The sequence below is a fragment of the Gracilinanus agilis genome, chromosome 2 (assembly GCF_016433145.1).
Source record: "Gracilinanus agilis isolate LMUSP501 chromosome 2, AgileGrace, whole genome shotgun sequence".
NCBI classification, from domain to species: Eukaryota; Metazoa; Chordata; class Mammalia; order Didelphimorphia; family Didelphidae; genus Gracilinanus; species Gracilinanus agilis.
This window is the reverse complement of record NC_058131.1, coordinates 91,194,164-91,213,463: the sequence shown is the minus strand read 5'-3', so window position 1 is coordinate 91,213,463 and position 19,300 is coordinate 91,194,164. Positions and strand designations below refer to the sequence as shown.

Genomic DNA, 19,300 nt, shown 5'->3' with positions numbered 1-19,300 from the left:
TTTTAATATTTCATATTACTGACATTTACTGAGCAAGATAGCACGCCAAAAAAGGGATTCATGACATATCTTTAATTCTTTAAGTAGAAGACTTTGTTGAGGAGCCTGGAAGACAGCAAAGGAGCCAAGAGGAATTCTGAATTCACCCGTGCATGTATGCGAATTCTCTAACCCACCTTGACTAAGATGATCTTAATCTAGTGTTTCTTAGATAGAGAAGTAAGAATTTGCTACTAAACTCTAATAACAAATGGATTCTAAAAAATTGGTGAATGAGTCACTATTTTGGAGTAAGTTCTTGGGAAATAAAGTAAATAGTCAAGATGGTACCTGGTCTTTCTGTGCTCGCATCTCATCAACTTCACTTTCTGCATATTGAGGGTCTCGTGCTGGGTCTCTGGTCTCTTTGGATGTATTGGCACTCTGAAATGAAGACATTTTCCCCAGAAGAAATGAAATGAAGCTTGAAACAAGTCCACTCTTACATTTCAAAACAATTCTCTAATAATACCAACCCCCTGGGTTTGAGAGAATAAAAAAATCCTTACCTTTGGTGGAAAGACTTTTTCATATACTTTTTTCCACAGTTCCATTGGTGTTTGTGCATGAAGCTTTCCAATGTCATTCTCAGAGAGAGGTGGTGACCCTAATGAGTAAAGTTTGATCCAAATTACAGAAGTGTACTAGAAAATTGCATGTTATAGCAATGAGGAACAAATAAAACCTCTCCCATTTGTTTATTCTCAATAGTAAAAATTGTAAATGTCTTTCTTCTCAATTACCAAATCTGCTAAGCTACCTTCTTCCTTTCATTCAACATCTTCTGATTTTCTGACCCTCATAAGCTTTTCTTTCAAAGACAAGTCACTTTTAACCTACTAGGAATGGAAGGGGAAAGAGAATAATTGTTTATGCGACGACTATAACCACTCAGAACAAGGAAAATCTGAAATAATTCAAAACATCTTTTCTAGTATCCTGTATCTAGATACTAGCGGCTAGTATCTAGAAGAGACAGTCAGACACAGGGCTAGGAGAAGGGAAGAATATGCAGTTTCAGTGGAATGTAGCTTAGAAGTAAGAATGTGTCTGCTATGTGATGGTCCCCCTTCAAAACATCAATATGCTACATGTTACATCAATGCAGTATGTATAACATTGATATGTGTCAAATTATTGTAACAATGATAATAAAAACCTATAAAATGTTGGTATTGGAGCTTATATGAACATGGACCAGGTTAAAATCAATAAGCAATTAAAAAATATTGAACAATCTTAATAAGTTCACCAACCTATTTGACTTAAAGAATCCAATCCTGCTGGGATAAACAGTGGTTTATTCTGGTCCACAGATATTGATTTGCTACATGGATAAGAAGGAAAAAGAATCCAATTTATTTTAGCAATCAAAACTCCTGCCACAAATGCTCTCATCATAAAGGCTAGAGCTAAGTTTTATATCTAGAGATTGCAAAAGCTGGTGAAAGTACTATCCTTAAGTGACTATTAGCTCAAATGAACCCCAAGTATTAAAAGTGTTTCTTTGAGAAGAAGAAATTTTTTGGGAAAAAAAAAAGATCAGACACACATTATTTCTATTATAATACTATTTTTGGACTAAGAAAGGTGAATATTAAATGTATTACCTGAATCTTAAAAAAAAATCAATGTAAGGCACTGACTACACAGGAAAAGATTACACGTTTTTCTAGAATGTGAGGAAAAAAGGAACCAAAGGAAATGAGTAAGATGTGAACATTATTTTACTCGATCCTTAAATGAAAAAATTTTAAATAATACTTTATCATCAAGAATCTATAAACTATTAAAACAATTAAAAAAAAGAAATCTAGGTGAGGATATTTTCCTTTTTTTTTTTCACTGAAAACTCAAGAAACAGAAAATAGTTAATAGTGGCAATCACATAATGAGACAATGCTAATTGTCTTTTATCTTGTTACCTTTTGTCAATGCCAAATGCCAACTGATTGATAACTCCACGTATTTTCAGTAGAAGAGCTTCTGATTTACTGGCAAACTAAAGAAATCAAGCGAATAAATGATATGTTATGCCTTTTCATCATAGAAGCAGATAAAATAAAAACATCTTAATGGGAGAATCGCAGACAATTTAAATAACATCTGGTTATGTCTTTTCAAACAAAGTTGAACCTCCCCAAAAGGAAGAAATTAAAGAAAATGAATTTGACGTTTTCCTTAACAACACTTCTTGAGTATATATATAACATGGATGGAAGAGTCTATCACGCTTGCATTAGTCACTTCAGCCATGATCCTAAAGGATCATGATTCTTGCTAGCATAATTTTAAAAATGGCATGTATTTGTATGCATACACACGCACCCAAATCTATACGTGTGTGTTTATATAAAAATGTACATAATACATATATCTGTGTATGCACACAGGCCCCACCTTGATACTTTCTATCATCACTACCCTTTGTCCCTCTGATTGGAGACTGGTGCTATACTCTCCAAACCCTATATTTAAGAAACAAGCTCAGCTCAGACATCTTATTCATTTCTGGCTGCACTATCTTAGGTCTTTTCTGACTTCCTGTCTATGTTTCTTCAATGAGCATTTTCTCCTCCCTCCACCTTCAGCTTCTTTCTGTGTGTTTATCTTCCTTCTTTCATTAGATTACAAACTTTTTGAGGGCAGGGACTTTTTTGTATTTGTATTCTCAATACAGTAGGTGCTTAATAGATATTGCCAGATTTGATTCCCTGGGCCCCCCACCCCCACCCACCATGTGCAATAGTCCACACAAGTATATTTTCTCAAGCATAGTCAGTGAATAGGCATATAAGACTGGTCCAAACTTAGTACAAGTTGTTTTTGGAACGCCCTTTCTTATTTTAATCAATATTTCTTGTATTACTTATAATGTTCAATTTTTTGAACATGTTAATCAGACTTCTGGAAATTGGCTTGAAAATTCTCAGTGTTTGAAACAACCTGAGAGTAGATCTGAGTTTTGGGAACAGCCTTAAGTCATCAGGAGTCAACTCTGGTGAATAAAGTAGCAGATCAAGCCTAGTAACAACACCTTGAGTTGAAAATTAAGGTTTATAACTATTTATTTGGTTAATTAAGTCTCAACTCTGTGCCAGACATTGAGAATTTTAAAAAAAATGAGAAAGTCTCTGCCTTCAAAGAGCTTCTATTCAAAAATTGGGGGGAGGGGTAGTGGGGATAGAAGCAACATATACACAAGGTACAGGATTGGTTTCTTTTAGGAGATGGCACCCAAGTGAAGCTTTGGTGGAATCTGTGAAATTTGGAGTTGAGAAGGAATTGAATTCCAGGTACATTTAGTATAGTAAAGAGCCCTGTTCCAAAGCATGAATATGGGAGATATGATGTCATGTATGGGAAAGAAAATTAGGCCAGTCTAGATGGAACAGAGAATGCATGAAAAAGAGAATGTGAAATAAGATTAGAGAGGGAGGTTAGAGATTGGACTGGCTGAGAATTAAAATTCAACTATAAAGTAATGAGGCACTTTCCTGTTTGATATGTAAACTGGTTCTAAAGGCAGTTCTATTTTGAGCCATAATAGTGCCACTACAAGTTTATAGCCCTCTGAAGCTGTGTTAAATCTTAATTTCCAAGTGGACAGGAAAGTTCCAGTATGCTTGTCCAAATGATTTTACATTATAGTCAGTATTTTTCAGTTGTCAGTCTCTTTGTGAACCTATTTGGGGTTTTCTTGGCAAATCAGCTCACTTTACAGATGAAGAAACTGAGGCAAATAGGGTTAAGTCACTTGCCAAGGGTCACACAGCTAGTAAGTGTTTAAGGCCAGATTTGAACTCAGGAAGATGAATCTTCTTGACTCTAGGCTCTATTCTGTCTATTGAACCACTCTTTCTATAGGTGCCCAACCTTGAGTAAAACCCTAAAATAAAAATATTTTTAAAATTTAACTTTGATTGAAACAGACTAACTTTGTTGCCTTTACTTCAATTTAAAAAACTAAGTATGTATATTTCCTATTTAGATTATCTTCATTGTACCTCCACAAAAGGTATATTTCAGCTAAGTTTTATTCATTGCATATCTACAAGGATGGTTATAGTACCTTGAAAAGGGCCCTAAATTTGAAGTGAGAGGAATTGTATTTTCAACTTAATAATGTGTCATTTTGGGCAAATTACTCCCAGGAGACTAAATTTCCTCCTCTGCAAAATAAGGTGGGTTAAGAGTAACAGGTACCTTTAAACATCTCCCAGCTCTAAAATTTTAACCCTACAATTCAGAGATAGAACTAGAGCTAGGCTCACTGAGGGAACCTGCCTGACCCCAGGCATAATCCCTCAGCCCAAGAAAGCAGCCAGGGATAATGGAACCAATGAGAATTCTGGAGTCCTACTCTTCTGGGTTGAGGAATAGGAGTTCCAGTGTATAGGGATACCAAGACCTGACCTCTGAAACTTAAAGGGAGCCTCAGATATATCCTCTTTAGCACACTCAAGTTCAACAATTCCAGGGGCTCAGTGGATTGAGAGCCAGGCCTAGAGACGGGAGGTCCTAGGTTCAAATCTGGCCTCAGACACTTCCCAGCTGTGTGACTCTGGGCAAGTCACTTGACCCCCATTGCCTAGCCCTTACCACTCTTCTGCCTTGGAGCCAATACACAGTATTGATTCCAATATGGAAGGTAAGGGTTTAAAAAAAAATCTGATCTTAAATACTGTGTGACCTTTGGTCAAGTCACTTGACCCCCACTGCCTTGCCCTTACTGCTCTTCTGCCTTGGAACCAATCCACAGTATTGATTCTAAGATGGAAGGTAAGGGTTTAAAAAAAAAAAGAGTTCCAGCCTGGATCCTCTTGGAAAGAGAAAAGGATCTTACATGCCTCACCTCTGCCCTCCATAAATCTATACCATGTTTGTAAGAACAACTATAAGGAAATAAAAGTCATGACATGGGTATAAACATTTGGAGTTGTCCTCCATTATTAACCACAGTCATTTGGACAATGCAGGTCTGATGGGGAGTAGTTGGCTGCCTATCTAACAAACTCCACCATATTTTCCTCTCTGAAGAGTCCACACCCTCAAGGTATGTATATAAGGTTGCCTTCTCTTTATGGATGGGTCTTTGAGGTAAACAAGAGTCTCAATAGAATGTTGTTGAGTGCCCAAGTTGCTTCCCTGGCAAAGAAAGTCCAAGTCACAAAGGAGTATCATAAGTTTGAAAGATCTGGGGATCCTTGGGAAAATGTGAGTCCCTGGAATAGAAGAGTTTTGTTGATTATTTATGGGCTCCCGTCAGTCCTGTGCATTTGAGGAGGGGGAAATGAGAAAAAAAGGTCACTGTGTCCCTAAAAAAATCTGAGGTCTCAACATGTTGCAAGGGCAACTCTAGATTCTCTCTCTCTCTTGCTAATTGGAATAAATGTGATTCAAAATAGCAAAAATCATGATTAAAACAGAAGTATCAGCTCAGCTCAGCTCAGCTCAGCTCTTATTTATGTATAAATAACAAGTGCTAATCTCCTAACCCAAATTACCTCTTACCTAAACACCAAACATGGATGGAAGGAAGGAAGTAAATAAAACCAGAACCAAACACAGAGGCAGTTACCTCTCAGCACAAAAGACATGGTATCTGCAGAACATGGGAATCAGTTGGCCACATCAAATAGCTCTGGCCATTTTGAATTCCAATTCTCCTAAATTCGTTTTCATCCTAACCAACTGAATTTTCAGACAATGCCAAAGGATCACAGGCTCCAGCAGATTTTACCAAATAGACTCCAAATATGGTCTTAGCAAGAGGCTAGCTAGGCTTGTTGCCCAGGTCCCATTCATTTGATAGAGCCCCATCATCAGTAGGTCAATCATTAAATAATGAATTCCTTGGCCTTTTAAAAAAAAAGAAAGAAAAGAAAAACTGAAACTAACATTTTTTGTTAGTATTTTCCCTAGGGAACATCCTAGAATCACCAGAAGCATTGCACAATTTCCCCAAAACAAATGAGTCTATCTTCTTCCTCCTATTCAAGCCTGGTCCTAGCTACAAATCCATTTACAGTATCCATCCAGGATCTACAGCCTCATAGAGCAGCTCTACATATGAAATCAAAATTGTAGATGAGCCAAAGAGAAACAGAGAGATATATGGGGAATATAAGTAGGCTGTAGCATATTACAAAGATTTACATGTAAAAGTAATTGAAAAGATAATATCCATGAAATGTCTGATTGGAAAAATAAGGCAAGCAAGCTATAGAGCAAGGGTGAGCAAGAACAAAGAAATAGTCCAAATCATATACTTTTGCCAACTGTTAAAAATCTAGAGGCAGGCTTTTACCATGTTGCATGAACCTTTTCTGGAAAATTTATAGGAAGACACAAACAATAATCACACAGGAAGAAAAGAGCTGGCTAACTGACATTCCATCATGAGTTGGTAAGTTCAAATCTGCTGAAAAAAGGGCCATTTTGCAAAGACATAATATAGTCTCCCAGGGGATAGATATCTCATTCATTTCGAGCACTGAAAAAGAACAAGAGTTATCTTTTGACTGGAACTGAACTGGTAGCATTATTTAGTGGAAGAAACCAAGAATCAGAGGTTCCAGGGTCCTTGTCTTGGACACTGCAAATTGTTCACCAATATTTATCTCAGTTTCAAGGGTATTTCATGGAAAGAAGCATAGAAAGCACCCTGTTAACCTTATATGTAAAGTGAATTTTCAAACTGTAGCTAAAAAATAAATGTTATCTTTAAGAAATCAGATAAGATCATGTTTTGAAGCTTAGAAATGAACAAAGTAAAAAAAAAGTAAATACAATCTAGCCTTGAAGGCAAGTATATAAACCAAGATGTTAAATGAACAATTATTTTAAATTTTTATTCAAAATATAAAGTATTAAAAACACATTAAAATTTCACCCACTACAGAATGTTGTCATGTTTTCTATATTTTAGGAATTTCAGGAATTTCTCAAGAATTTTAGGAAAATTTCCAGTGTTGCAAAACTTTAGACAGGAAAGACAATAACATTCAAATTTAGCAATATTTCTTTAATGCTTCAAAGTACACTTAAACCTTCTTAAATATTATGTTTTAAGACTAATAACTTAGGGGGCTCATTGGATAGAGACCCAGGCCTGAAAATGGGAGGTCCTAAGTTCAAATCTGGCTTCAGATACTTCCTAGCTGTGTGACCCTGAGCAAGTCACTTAACTCCAATTACCTAGCCTTTAACACTCCTCTGCCTTGGAACCAATAGGTAGTATTGATTCTAAGACAGAAAGTAAGGGTTTAAAAAAAAAAGACTAATAACTTAGATTCATATAGTGCTTTTACAGTTTATACTTTCCCAGGCACTCACGACTGCTGAGTGAGTTTCCCCAAGGGAAAAAAAAAAAAAACCTATACATACAGAAATACTTTTAGCAGCTCCTTTTGTGGCAGCAATGAATTTAGAAATTGAGGGGATGTCCATAAGTTGGGAAATGGCTGAACAAATTGTAGTATAGAATTCAATGGAATACTATTGTGCTATAAGAAATGATTAGCAGAATGTTTTCAGAAAAACATGGAAAGACGTACGTGAAGTGATGCAAAGTGAAGCGAATAGAAACAGAACATTATATACAGTAACAGTAATATTATATGATAAACAATTATGAAAGACTTAGCTGTTTTTAGAAATACAGTGGACCAAGACAAATCAGAAGAACTTATATGAAAAATTCTATCCACCTCCAAAGAAAGAACTGTTGGAGTCTGAATACAGATTGAAGCATACTACTTTTTACTTTCTTAAATTTTTTCATTTTTTTTCTGGTCTGTGTTTTCTTTCATAACATGACTAATATGGAAATGTTTTGCATGACTGCCCATGTATAACATATCAAATTGCTTGCTTTCTCAATGATGAGGGAGGGCAGGAAGGGAGGAAGAGAATTTAGAACTCAACATTAAAGAAAAGAATGTTAAAAATTGTTTTTGTATGTCATTGGAAAAAAAAATTTGAAAAAAGGAATGTATCATCCTCATTTTATACACGAGAAAATTGAGGCTCAGAGAAAGTTTAAATGATTTGTGCCAAGACCCATGGCTCTAAGTGTAAGAACTGGAGAGTAAGCCTTGCAGGTCCAATATTATTTTTGTTCCTAAACAACTGAGACATATGTAATGCTCTAAGGTTTATACAGTACTTTGCATTCATCTCCCAAAGTGCTTTGCAAATTTTAAAGTTGCTATATAAAAGCCAGCTATTATCACTATTATTATTATAGGATGGGGGGCATAGGTGACATGACAATATTCTCTAGTGGGGGAGGTGATATTAGGGACTTAAAATGTATTTTTAATACTTTCTATTTTGGATGAACATTTTAAATAATCCTGGTATATTTCCTGCCTTCAGGGCTATCTAGAAATTAAGGATGGATAAAACTTGCATTAGGAAACAAATGACTGACAGCTTATATAACTGCAACAAACTACTTGTCTTTCAGAACTTGGGTATAACCCACCCTCTCAACCAGAGCTGAGACTCTACTAACCATCAATGAAGCTCCATAATAATGGGAAACAAATCGAAGTGTCTTGCAGATGATTTTTCTCTTCTCAGAGTCAAAATCCTGAAGGAATTTATATTAATAAATAGAAAAAATATAAGGATTAGATATGCAGAGAAGGAAGATACTAAGGATTAAATAGAGAAGCCTATAATCTCTTATTTTTTGGTTCTGTTTTCTGAGGTCCCTATTTCCTTAGTCCTCAGGCCATGCACTCTTGCTCTAATTATTTTTAACAAGGCATTAGTAACAGCTCTCTTACCATTGTTTTCTTAGGGTCTTGGCTAAGGACAATTTATATTGAATCATATAATTCCAGGTAACTGAAAGCTTCAAAAACAGATGGTAGATGATTTTCTACTTTTCTACTACTTTCCCACTTTTAAAATAAAACTTGGGAAATTCTAGTGATTGTATGAAAAATCTAAATTTTATATTTTTCTCCCAAAGTAATTTGCCCCACCTCATTTTCATCATAATCGTTATTTTTGTGACTTTCTACTCGGCCTTTTCCAGCTCTGGATCTATAATCTTATCATCATGCCACAGTCCTTTCTTATTTCATTCTTATACTTATGGTGTTTTTCTACATAAACAAGCATGCATAACAAACAAAAATAGAAATGGAACAGTGAATTTCTTACCTGAAAAATATCATATTTACTTCCAATTATCACCAGAGGAATTGGAAACGGGTCAATTAATTCACGATCCTATTAACAAATAAATTCTGTAGAGTTCAATTCAGCCTAAAGTATTTATTGAGCACCTACCAGGGTCTCAAAAACAAAAATAATCTTTCTAACACTTGATAACCTATAAGAACATTAATTTCCATTTACTTTTAAATTATGTTTTGTCTACAAGAAAGAATATACAGTTACCCCTTCCACATTGTGACTTTCCCCATCGTGGTGGGTCAGCATAAGAAATTAAATGGGAATTTGGGGAGTTTTGAAGAAGCCACAAACAACATGCAAAAGCCAGGAGGTGACACAAAAAATTTTAGAAACTCAGAAATGCATGCCTAGCCCAAAATTTACAATAAGGTACAGTAAAAACACCTCTTGAAAGAAAAAGAAAAAAATTCAAGCTTCTTCTGTGGTAAGAAGGGAGGGAAGGGCTCAAAAATTTTATATGGATTTTTAAGATTGAGGGTGGACATGGAAGGCATAACTATACAACAATCAGACTGACAGTATTTCCTTGAAACAGAGTTCATACCAACATTTGTTCACTGTCATATCTCTCAGAGGTTAAGATAGAAAAAAACATGATTTTAACTATAAATTCAAAAAATCTACTTTGTTCTTATTCCCCATATCATTATGATTTATATGTATTTTCTCTCATTCTCCTTATACATTATGAAACATTTTTTCTTGTGGGTTCCATTTTGCATTAGTTATTGTTGTCATAGTGGAATTTATACTCTAAAGAGATGAACTTTATTAAATATATAAAAGACACATAACATATTTGCATCAGATGTGGGCACTCTTAAGTTTTCCAAAAGATTACATTCACAATTGCATTTAAAGGACTTGTATTACCATCACTGCAACTTTATAATTTAATTAGTTGTCAGACTATCAAAAGAGAGTGAATATGTGACAGACATCTGAATGAATGCAAAATAAAGAGGGGAGGTGAAGGCTGTTATAACTCCACTCCTTGCTTAAATTTTTACCTCCATCTAGTCTCTTGCCAGAAGACTTTTGTACAGTCTAGTTTTTATCTTCATTTTAAAGAGATTATAAAATCAATATCAAACTACTACTTTAAAGCTCTTTTTCTTTTGACTAGTATAACATGCCATAACAATCACAGTAGATGTCTAACAAGAAGACAAGAATTCTTTTTTATCTTGTTTTGCTCTACTGAGATTTTATTAAGCTGATATAATTTTCCAGTGAACAGGTTCATCTGCATCAAATGAACTTCAAATCATGCATAAAAATCAAAGGAATGTTTTTATGGGGTTCACAACTATTATCTTTAACTATGCCCTGAACTAGGACTGCAAGAAAAAATCCCTAGAAAAGACTTACTGGATGGTCCTTCTGCATGTTACTCCACATCTTCTGCCTCATTTCAGAAGCTGCCTTAGTACTGGTCTTGCCCAGTTTCACTATGAGTTTGTCTACATGGGCTTTTGTGACTTGCAAAAGGCTTTCCATGGTCGGCCAAAGGTCATTGGGTTTTGAAAGATCCAAGACAAGAACTAAAGAAAACGTCCTAAGGGGGGAAAATATGTTTGATTTTTTTTTTTTAAATCTCAATCAAGACAATGACCATTTTCAGAACTGAACATGTTGAAATGTTCTCTTAAAGTACACAAGAAATTGTGGCACAAGAGGTGGGGGAGGGGGAGTCAGAATTATTCCAGTTATAAAAACTCCACTTAGGAAAGGGTAAGGTTGAGTGAGAGTTGTAGAAGTTGAATATCTTTTTATCTCTATTTGTTTCAATACTTTTTTCACACTGTTATTAAAATACTATACTTTTTGAGAGATTGTTGCCAAGATATGCATTTCTCAACTTGAAGTATCTATTGGGTCTTAGGTGCCATGCCCTTCCCTATTTTTTCATTTCCAGATGGGCATGAGAAGGGACATAGCTTCTTTCTCTACAGAAATTTGCTGAAAGAATTATGTTCCTTAGGTGTTTTTTTAAAAAACCCTTCCTTTCTGACCTAGTATCAATTCTAAGATGGAAGAGCTAAAAGGGCTAGGTAACTGGGGTTAAGGGACTTTCCCAGGGCCATACAGCTAGGAAGTATATGAGGACAAATTTGAACCCAGGGCATCCAAATTCCTGGCCCAGCACTCTATCCACTGTGCTACCTAGCCACCTCTTAGGTATCTTAAGAAGGTGATTTACTAAGCACTACAATGAAAACTTACAAGGTAGGAATTGGAAATAGGAAGTTAAAAAGGGGAGGTTTTATGTTCCAAATATCCTAGTTTTAGGACTTAAACAACAAGAAACACTATACAGTATTTCTTAGCTTATTCATCTCTCCTACCTATTCTCCTTTCACCAGACTTTCATTAATTTTAATCCACAAATAGTTATCAACCAATTATTATGTATAGGCACTGCACTAGGGATATACACATCTAAGAGTAAGGTAGGAAATGAAGGAGGCAAGGAAGAGAGCAAACTACTACAGCAAAATTCGAGGAGGAAGAGGGCATCCATGATTGGGGAGTATCTTAGATACTGGCTCTGTGGGTCCAGACTCCCAGAATCTGCATCCTCAATTCATTAATCAATGGTATGGTCTTCTAGGTTAGCCTAGCAACACTGCCATTTTCATCACCAGACAAACAACTATGGATCTAGTCTATAGGAGTCCAGGTGGTAACAGTGGCCCTATATGACTGCTGCTGTTGTGGTGTGTGCCAGGGCTTTGGGGATTCTGGGGGCCTCTGAGGGCTCACAGCAGGACATCCATTCTCTGGGGCTTGGGAACAGGGGCAGTATTCAGGTCAGCAGCCATGTAGGGTTTGATATTATTAGAGGAAGACTGCCATCATTTCTGTACTGCTGCTTCTCAGAGTGTTAGCTACAAAGAATTAAAAAATTTGCTGCATTCCAAATCCAGTCTGCTAATTGGTGTTAGGGAGGCATGGGAAGTTCTGATTATGGAAAACTTCCAGGGTCCATCAATATGCCATTAGATGAAATAGGTCAAGCTCTACAAATGAATTCGGAAGACTTCAAAGAGAAGCACAATCGAGGGACGCCTTCTGAATCTGACAGCCTGGTGTTTTCTTGTCTAGCAGGAGTGAGAAGCAAGCAGGGGGTAAAATTTGAAAACTGCATATTTTTACCATAATTACAAATTTTAAAATACAAGAAACCATCCCATCTTCCCCTCCTCCAATAAATGATAGGTCCATCCACCACAGGGCCAGAACATAAAGTGCTTCAAATTGCCAGGTTAAGGTGTTTATACCTAGTAAGCACTCAATAAACGCTGGACTAAATTGAAATATGGCAAAATATTTCATTTTCTATAAGCTCTTAAAAATACCTTCTGACTGTGAATTATTAGGCATCAGTTTCATACTATATAATAAATCAAGGACTGGTAATTTCACTGATCTGAGTATAATACCCACCATTGACACAGGCCAAATCTTTTGATTATTCAGTAAGTGGTCATTAAAAGTTGCTGGGTCCACCATTAAGTTTATAACCCAAAGAGATCAATGATGAAAAAAAAAGGAAGTGTTCATTTAAATTTTGCAGAAAGCACCCATGTATACAAATATATCTATAATGCACTTTTTGTAGTAGCAAAGAACTGGAGATAAAGTGTGACTCGATTGAGGAAGGACTAGACAAGTTGTGGTATGTAAATTTGATGTAACAATTCAATAATACCATAAAAAGTATGAGTATTATGACTACAGAGAAGCACATGAAGAATTATAGGAACTAACTTAAGAAGCAAGCAGGACCACAAAAAGAATATCCATAATGACTACTTCATTGTAAACAGAAGGAACAAGAAGACAAGCAAAATTAAATGCTGTGAAACTATACTAATCAAGCGTGGGCCCCAAAGAAAATCCCTGCCCCATGTTTATATGTAGGGATGGAGATGATGGGTGTGGAATGTGGCACACTGGGGTTTAAATCAGGTACATTTCCAGGTTTTGTGATGCATGTTTGCTCTGCTGTACTTTCTCCCCTCCTTTTTAATAAATGGGGAAGAGGTGTATACTTGCGTATCTCAGGGTCTCATGGAAGAGGAGGGTAAGAAATGCAGGTGATATAAAAACAAAAAAATGGAAAGAAGAACTTTTTCATTTCTTTGAGAGATGTTAGAGCAAAAGAAAAAAAAATCCATCAAGGTGCAGCCAACCCAACAAGGAGCTTGAGATAGACCATTTGGTATTCAGACAAGTTTGGCATGAGCTTCTGCCTGAGTCTGTGAGAACTCAAGGTCACCTCTATATGGAGAATCCATGCCACCGCAATAGGTGATCTTTAATGCAGGATTAGCTGCATATATGTGAATAATTTTACTGTAAATAAAAGAAAAACAGACCTAGTGAAAAGGTTTCTTGAATGGAAGATATTTTCAACATAATAAAATGGCCAATTTTCTTTTTTTTTAACTTGTTAAAAAAAACTTCAAAAAATTTTCAATATGCAATATGTTCTTTTGCTACAGAATTGGTTTTAAGTTCACAATATTTTGACACATTCTTTAATTCTTAGTTGTGAAAACATTTTTGTGACAATGAATATTAAGCATAATTTTGCTAAACAGCCCATTTTCCCAAGTCTCTAGGTTTTAATGGGGTTTAAATCAGGTATATTCCCTGGCCATTGAACTATGTCCAACTCCATTTCTGGGGAAAATTTCTTAACTTTTTGTGCCAAATGACACGGTGGTTCAAGGTCATAAAATGACCAAAGTCTTAATTTTTATGTTAACAGACCAAAGTCAAGTGAAGTTCTTTTTAAACAAGAAAATAATAATGGACAGGATATGGAAAAATAGGGACACTAATGCACTGTTAGTAGAGTTGTGATCTGATGCAACCATTCTGGAGAGCATTTTGGAACTAAATTCAAATTTCTATAAAATTGTGCATATCCTTTGATATGTCTGCACCCCAAAGAGATCAAAGGAAAAGGACCTGTATGTACAAAAATGTTTATAGCTGGTGGTTTTCTGGTGGCAAAGAATTGAAAATTGAGAGGATGACCATCACCTGGGAAGTGGCTAAACAAATTATGGTATGTAATTGGGATGGGATAGTATTGTGCTATGAGAAATGATGAGTAAGATACTCTCAGAAAAACCTGGAAGATGTACATGAACTGATACAAAGTAAAATGAGCAAAACCAGAAGAATATTGTACAGAGTATTTGTATGATGATCAACAATGAATGACAGCTATTCTTAGCAATATAACAATCCAAGACAACTCCAAAGAACTCATGCTGAAAATGCTATCTGCCTCTAGAGAAAGAAAAAATTGATGGAGTCTGATTGCAGATTGAAACATATCTTTTTGTTTTTTAAATAGAATTTATTCCTGGGCATCTCAGTCCCTCTCTCCCCTCTGGGCACTTTATGTTATATGTTATGTTATGTTATGTTATGTTATGTTATGTTATGTTATGTTATGTTATGTTATGTTATGTTATCAGACAATGACATTACTTGACCAAAAGATATATATATGTGTATATATATGAAATTATGTCTTTCATGTTTCTATTCATCAGTTCTTTCTGTGGAGGTGGACATTCACAAGTTTTTTTAAAAATATTAATTCTGCAGCTGTATGGAATGTCATTTTGGTTTGATTCATTTAACTGTTAATTATTTCATGCAGGAAAGTTTTTAAAAAATTACCAACTCACCTTTTCTTAAGGCCTATGTAGTAGTATTCCATCATAACCATATACCACAATTTGTTCAGTCATTCCCCAATTGATGGACATCCCCTCAATTTCCAGTTCTTTGCCACCACAAAGAGAGCTGCTAGAAATATTTTAGAACACATGGGTTCTTTCCCTTTCCCCTGATTTCCTTAGGAAACAGATCCAGCAATGGTATTGCTGCATCTAAAGGTATACATAGTTTTACAGCTCTTTGGGTATAATTCCAAATTGGTCTCCAAAGTGGTTGGATTGGTTCACAGTTCCATCAACAATATATTAGTGTCCCCATTTTTAACAACTCCTCCAATATGTGTCATTTTTGTCCTTTTATCATTTTAGCCAATCTGATAGATGTAAGATATCTTGGAATTATTTTGATTTGCATTTCCTCTAAGCAGTGGTGCTTTAAAGCATTTAAAATATATACCTATATATGGCTTTGATTTCTTCATTCAAGAACTGTCTGCTCATATCTTTTGACCACTTATCAACTGGTTGATGGCTTTATTATAAATTTGGCAAAGTTCTCTCTATATTTTGGATATGAAACCTCTATCTGAGAAACTATCTATAAATTTTCTCTCCAATTTTCTACTTGCCTTCTAATCTTGGCTACACTAGTTGTATTTGTATAAAACCTTTTGAATTAATGTAACCAAAATTATCCATTTTACATCTCACAATGCTCCCCATTTTTTTATTCATAATTTTTTTCTATCCATTAATCTGATAGGTAATATGTTTCCTATTCTTCTAATTTGTTTATGATATCTCCTTTTATGTTTAATTCATGTATCCATTTTGATCTTATCTTAATGAATGGTGTAAGATATTGTTCTAGACATAGTTTTTGCCAAACTATTTTCCAATTATCCCAGCAATTTTTATTGAATAGTGAGTTATTATTCCAAAAAGTAGGACCTATACTTTTTTTTTCAAATATGAGGTTTACTACAATCTTTTCTTCTGTTTGTAGAAACTCACAGAGTTCTATTGCACTGATATACTTTTCTATTTCTTAGCCAGCACTAGATAGTTTTGATAATTACTGCTTTATAAATGTAGTTTAAAATCTGGTACTACTAGATATCCTTCCTTTTTATTTATTTTCATTAATTCATTTAACATTCTTGATCTTTTGTTCTTCCAAATGCATTTTATTATTTTTTTAGCTCAATAAAATAATGTTTTGGTAATTTAATTGAGATGGCATTGAATAAGAAGATTAGATGATTGTCACCCCCACATATTATATTCTATCTGTGATTATTTTAAATGTGGTATCTCTTTATCTTCTTGCAGGTCTTTGTTAGTGATCATACCTTTTCACTTTATTATATTGTTTCTTTTTTTTGTCTTCATTTTCTTTTGTAGTTTGGCTAATATGGAAATGCCTTGCATGTACATGTATAATTTTTATCAAATTGTTTACCATCTCAAGGAGTGGGGGAGAAAAAGTGAGAATGTAATACAGAACTCAATTTTTTAAAAGGATGTAAAAATATTTTATGCTTGTAATCGAGAAAAAAAGACATTAAATAAATAAAATTACACACTGAAAAAGAAAATAAAACACAGGAAGTAAACAGAAGAAAACATTCCATGGCAATATCTCATGTCTCTGGAATGTAGCTAGAGTTGATCTATGGCCAAACATTTATTTATAAGATAAGTAGTATCAGTAAAGACTGTTGGTCTTTACTGGTAAAGACTGGGTCTTAAACTAGGTCTTGTTTAGCACAAGAAAACAATGTTACTAAGCTGATTCTGGCCACAAAATTCTTTGAAAAACTAACATATGAAAATAATCAATCAATAAGCATTTAGCATGCATTTAGTATGTGCCAAACACTGAGGATACATAGAAAAAAGAAAAAAATGGTACCGGCCCTCAAAAAGTTTATGCATACAATGCCAGATTTTGTCTCATATAATGCCTTTAATGGTGGGGGAGGCTAACAATACACATATGTATATGTATATAGTGTAGTTATGTCTATATATTGACACATACACATATACTGATTCAGACCAGCTGCCTCAGAGGAGATGAGGGTAAGGCATTATCACTTAGGAGGACATGGAAAGGACTCCTTCAGGAGGTAGGACTTGAACTGAGGCTTAAAGAAAACCAGAGATTCTTTTTTTTTAGACCCTTACCTTCTGTCTTGGAGCCAATATTGGCTCCAAGGCAGAAGAGTGGTAAGGGCTAGGCAATGGGGGTTAAGTGACTTGCCCAGGGTCACATCGCTAGGAAGTGTCTGAGGCCAGATTTGAACCTAGGACCTCCCTTATCTAGGTCTGGCTCTCAATCCACTGAGCTACCCAGCTGCCCCCAAGACCAGAGATTCTAAGAGGGAGAGGCAAGAAGGGAAAGCATTATAGACCCCAGGGGACAGCTAGTGTAAAGGTGTATAGGCAGGAGTTAAAATCATGTGTGAGGAACAACCAGTAGGCCATATTGGTGGTGCCATAAAATGTATGGAAGAAAAGAATGTATAAGATTAATAGAAAGATATGAAGGAGCAAGATTTTGAAGAACTTTAAATTCCAAGTAGAAGAATTTACATTTGATTCTAGAGGTACAGGGAGCCAGTGGAATTTATTGAATGGAGGTAGAAGGGGTAGGATAGTCACACTACACTAAAAAAAAAAATCATATTGAATGCTACCTGGAGGATGGATCAGAGTGGGAGAGACTTGAGGCAGTTTGACCAGTCATAATAAAACAATTGCAGTTGTCCAGGCATGGGTGGAGGTGATGAAGGCCTGAACTAGGGTGTGGTACAACAAGTATACTTCTGGCTACATACAAATAAGAAAGTGGAATTGCCAATTATCCACACAGAGGACTTAATTAAGTCTAAATATGAGAATTAGATGATTTGGGAAATCTGGCTGTCTACATGGCCAAATTCATGCAGATATATGGCTCATGATGGTAGCAACAGTTTACAACAAACTGTGACAAGACGATGATAATGCAATTTTTGAAAACTTGTTTTTGTTGGCTAGGATGAATTCTCAAAGACAATGAGAGATGTCACATCTCATTTGACCAACATGTGGGAATGATTTTCAGGGAATACAACCACAATCTCAAGTGGGTTTTGAGAGTTTTGTTTTAAAATCCTATTTGCTTACTGTCAACAAATAAACAAGAAACCTCCTCCCTCCCCACCAATGACGGTCTTCTCTTGGATAAAATTGTTTTTATACCAGCTGTGATCATTTAAAAATTAGAGATCCACAAAATCTAGCTAAAATTAAAACCCAAAGGGCTGTTAGTTCACCTTGGGTTAAGATCTGGAAAAAGAGATGCTTTTTAAATTAATTTGTGCAATGTTTTTCTGTTTCATGGGCTTAGTTACATATAGCATGTGAAAGAGAGAGAATGCCAGCTGTCCCAGAGGGGCAAAGCCAGAGCAATGCTGGCCATTTTGAATGTACTAGTTTAATCACATTGTGAACAAGGGAGTACCAACCTAGAGCAAACACAAAATACATATTATAGTGAAATTTGCTTACAAAAGTATACTGACATGTTCTCTGTGGGTTCCAAAGATTTACTGACCGTTAGCTCTTTCAGGCCAACCCCTGTGTCATATAGCTGCCCCACTTACCTCAAACTCTCATTTGTTATTGGTATGCTGATTAAGTCCAACAAAGAAGTTCCTCCACCCAATTCCCAAAAATGAGCAATGTCTTTAGGCTGGAGAAAAGGGAAAAATTTCCTTCATATTACTAAACTTTCATTTTTCAAAAATACAGACATGTTTCCAACATATCATGGCACACTAACTAGTAACAGTTATATACTGAAATAGCAAATTAAATAAATGCTTTTGGGAACAAACTCTGGCAACTCTAAACTCTCTAGTTCCCTCTTTATTCTAATCTTAAAGATACAAAAGCATCTATCTTACAGTGAATCTACAGGGTAAGGATAAATATGAAATATAATATATACACAAATTAATGCCTGGGACACAACATTTTTTATTTATAACCCTTACCTTCTATTTTAGAATTGATACAAGTATCAGTTTCAAAGCAGAAGACTGCAATTGACAATTGGGGTTAAGTGACTTGCCCAAGGTCACATAGCTAGGAAGTATATAGGCCAGATTTGGACCCAAGTCCTTCTGATGCCTGGCCTGGTGCTCTATTCACTGAGCCACCTAGATGCCCTTCTGGGAAACAGTATTGATTTAAGAAATACCAATGCCTCAAATTATACCAAAATATTCAGAAACTTTTATGGGGTAACAAAAAGATTTAGGCAGGAATAATAACCAATGGGGTGG

The 19,300-nt window shown here is 35.4% G+C and overlaps 1 protein-coding gene across 2 annotated transcripts in view; it reads right to left on the bottom strand.

Annotated features, from left to right (window-relative positions):
* Positions 1-19,300, bottom strand: part of DYNC2LI1 (dynein cytoplasmic 2 light intermediate chain 1) — a 43,080-nt gene that overhangs the window by 8,193 nt on the left and 15,587 nt on the right. For both annotated transcript variants that reach the window (XM_044660643.1, XM_044660644.1), the window contains exons 5-12: positions 18,617-18,705; positions 10,627-10,813; positions 9,220-9,288; positions 8,561-8,638; positions 1,965-2,041; positions 1,296-1,366; positions 549-646; positions 331-423 (exon numbers count right to left, since the gene is read on the bottom strand). In XM_044660643.1, the coding sequence (XP_044516578.1) occupies positions 331-423; positions 549-646; positions 1,296-1,366; positions 1,965-2,041; positions 8,561-8,638; positions 9,220-9,288; positions 10,627-10,813; positions 18,617-18,705 (762 nt within the window). The remainder of the gene's footprint in view (positions 1-330; positions 424-548; positions 647-1,295; positions 1,367-1,964; positions 2,042-8,560; positions 8,639-9,219; positions 9,289-10,626; positions 10,814-18,616; positions 18,706-19,300) is intronic.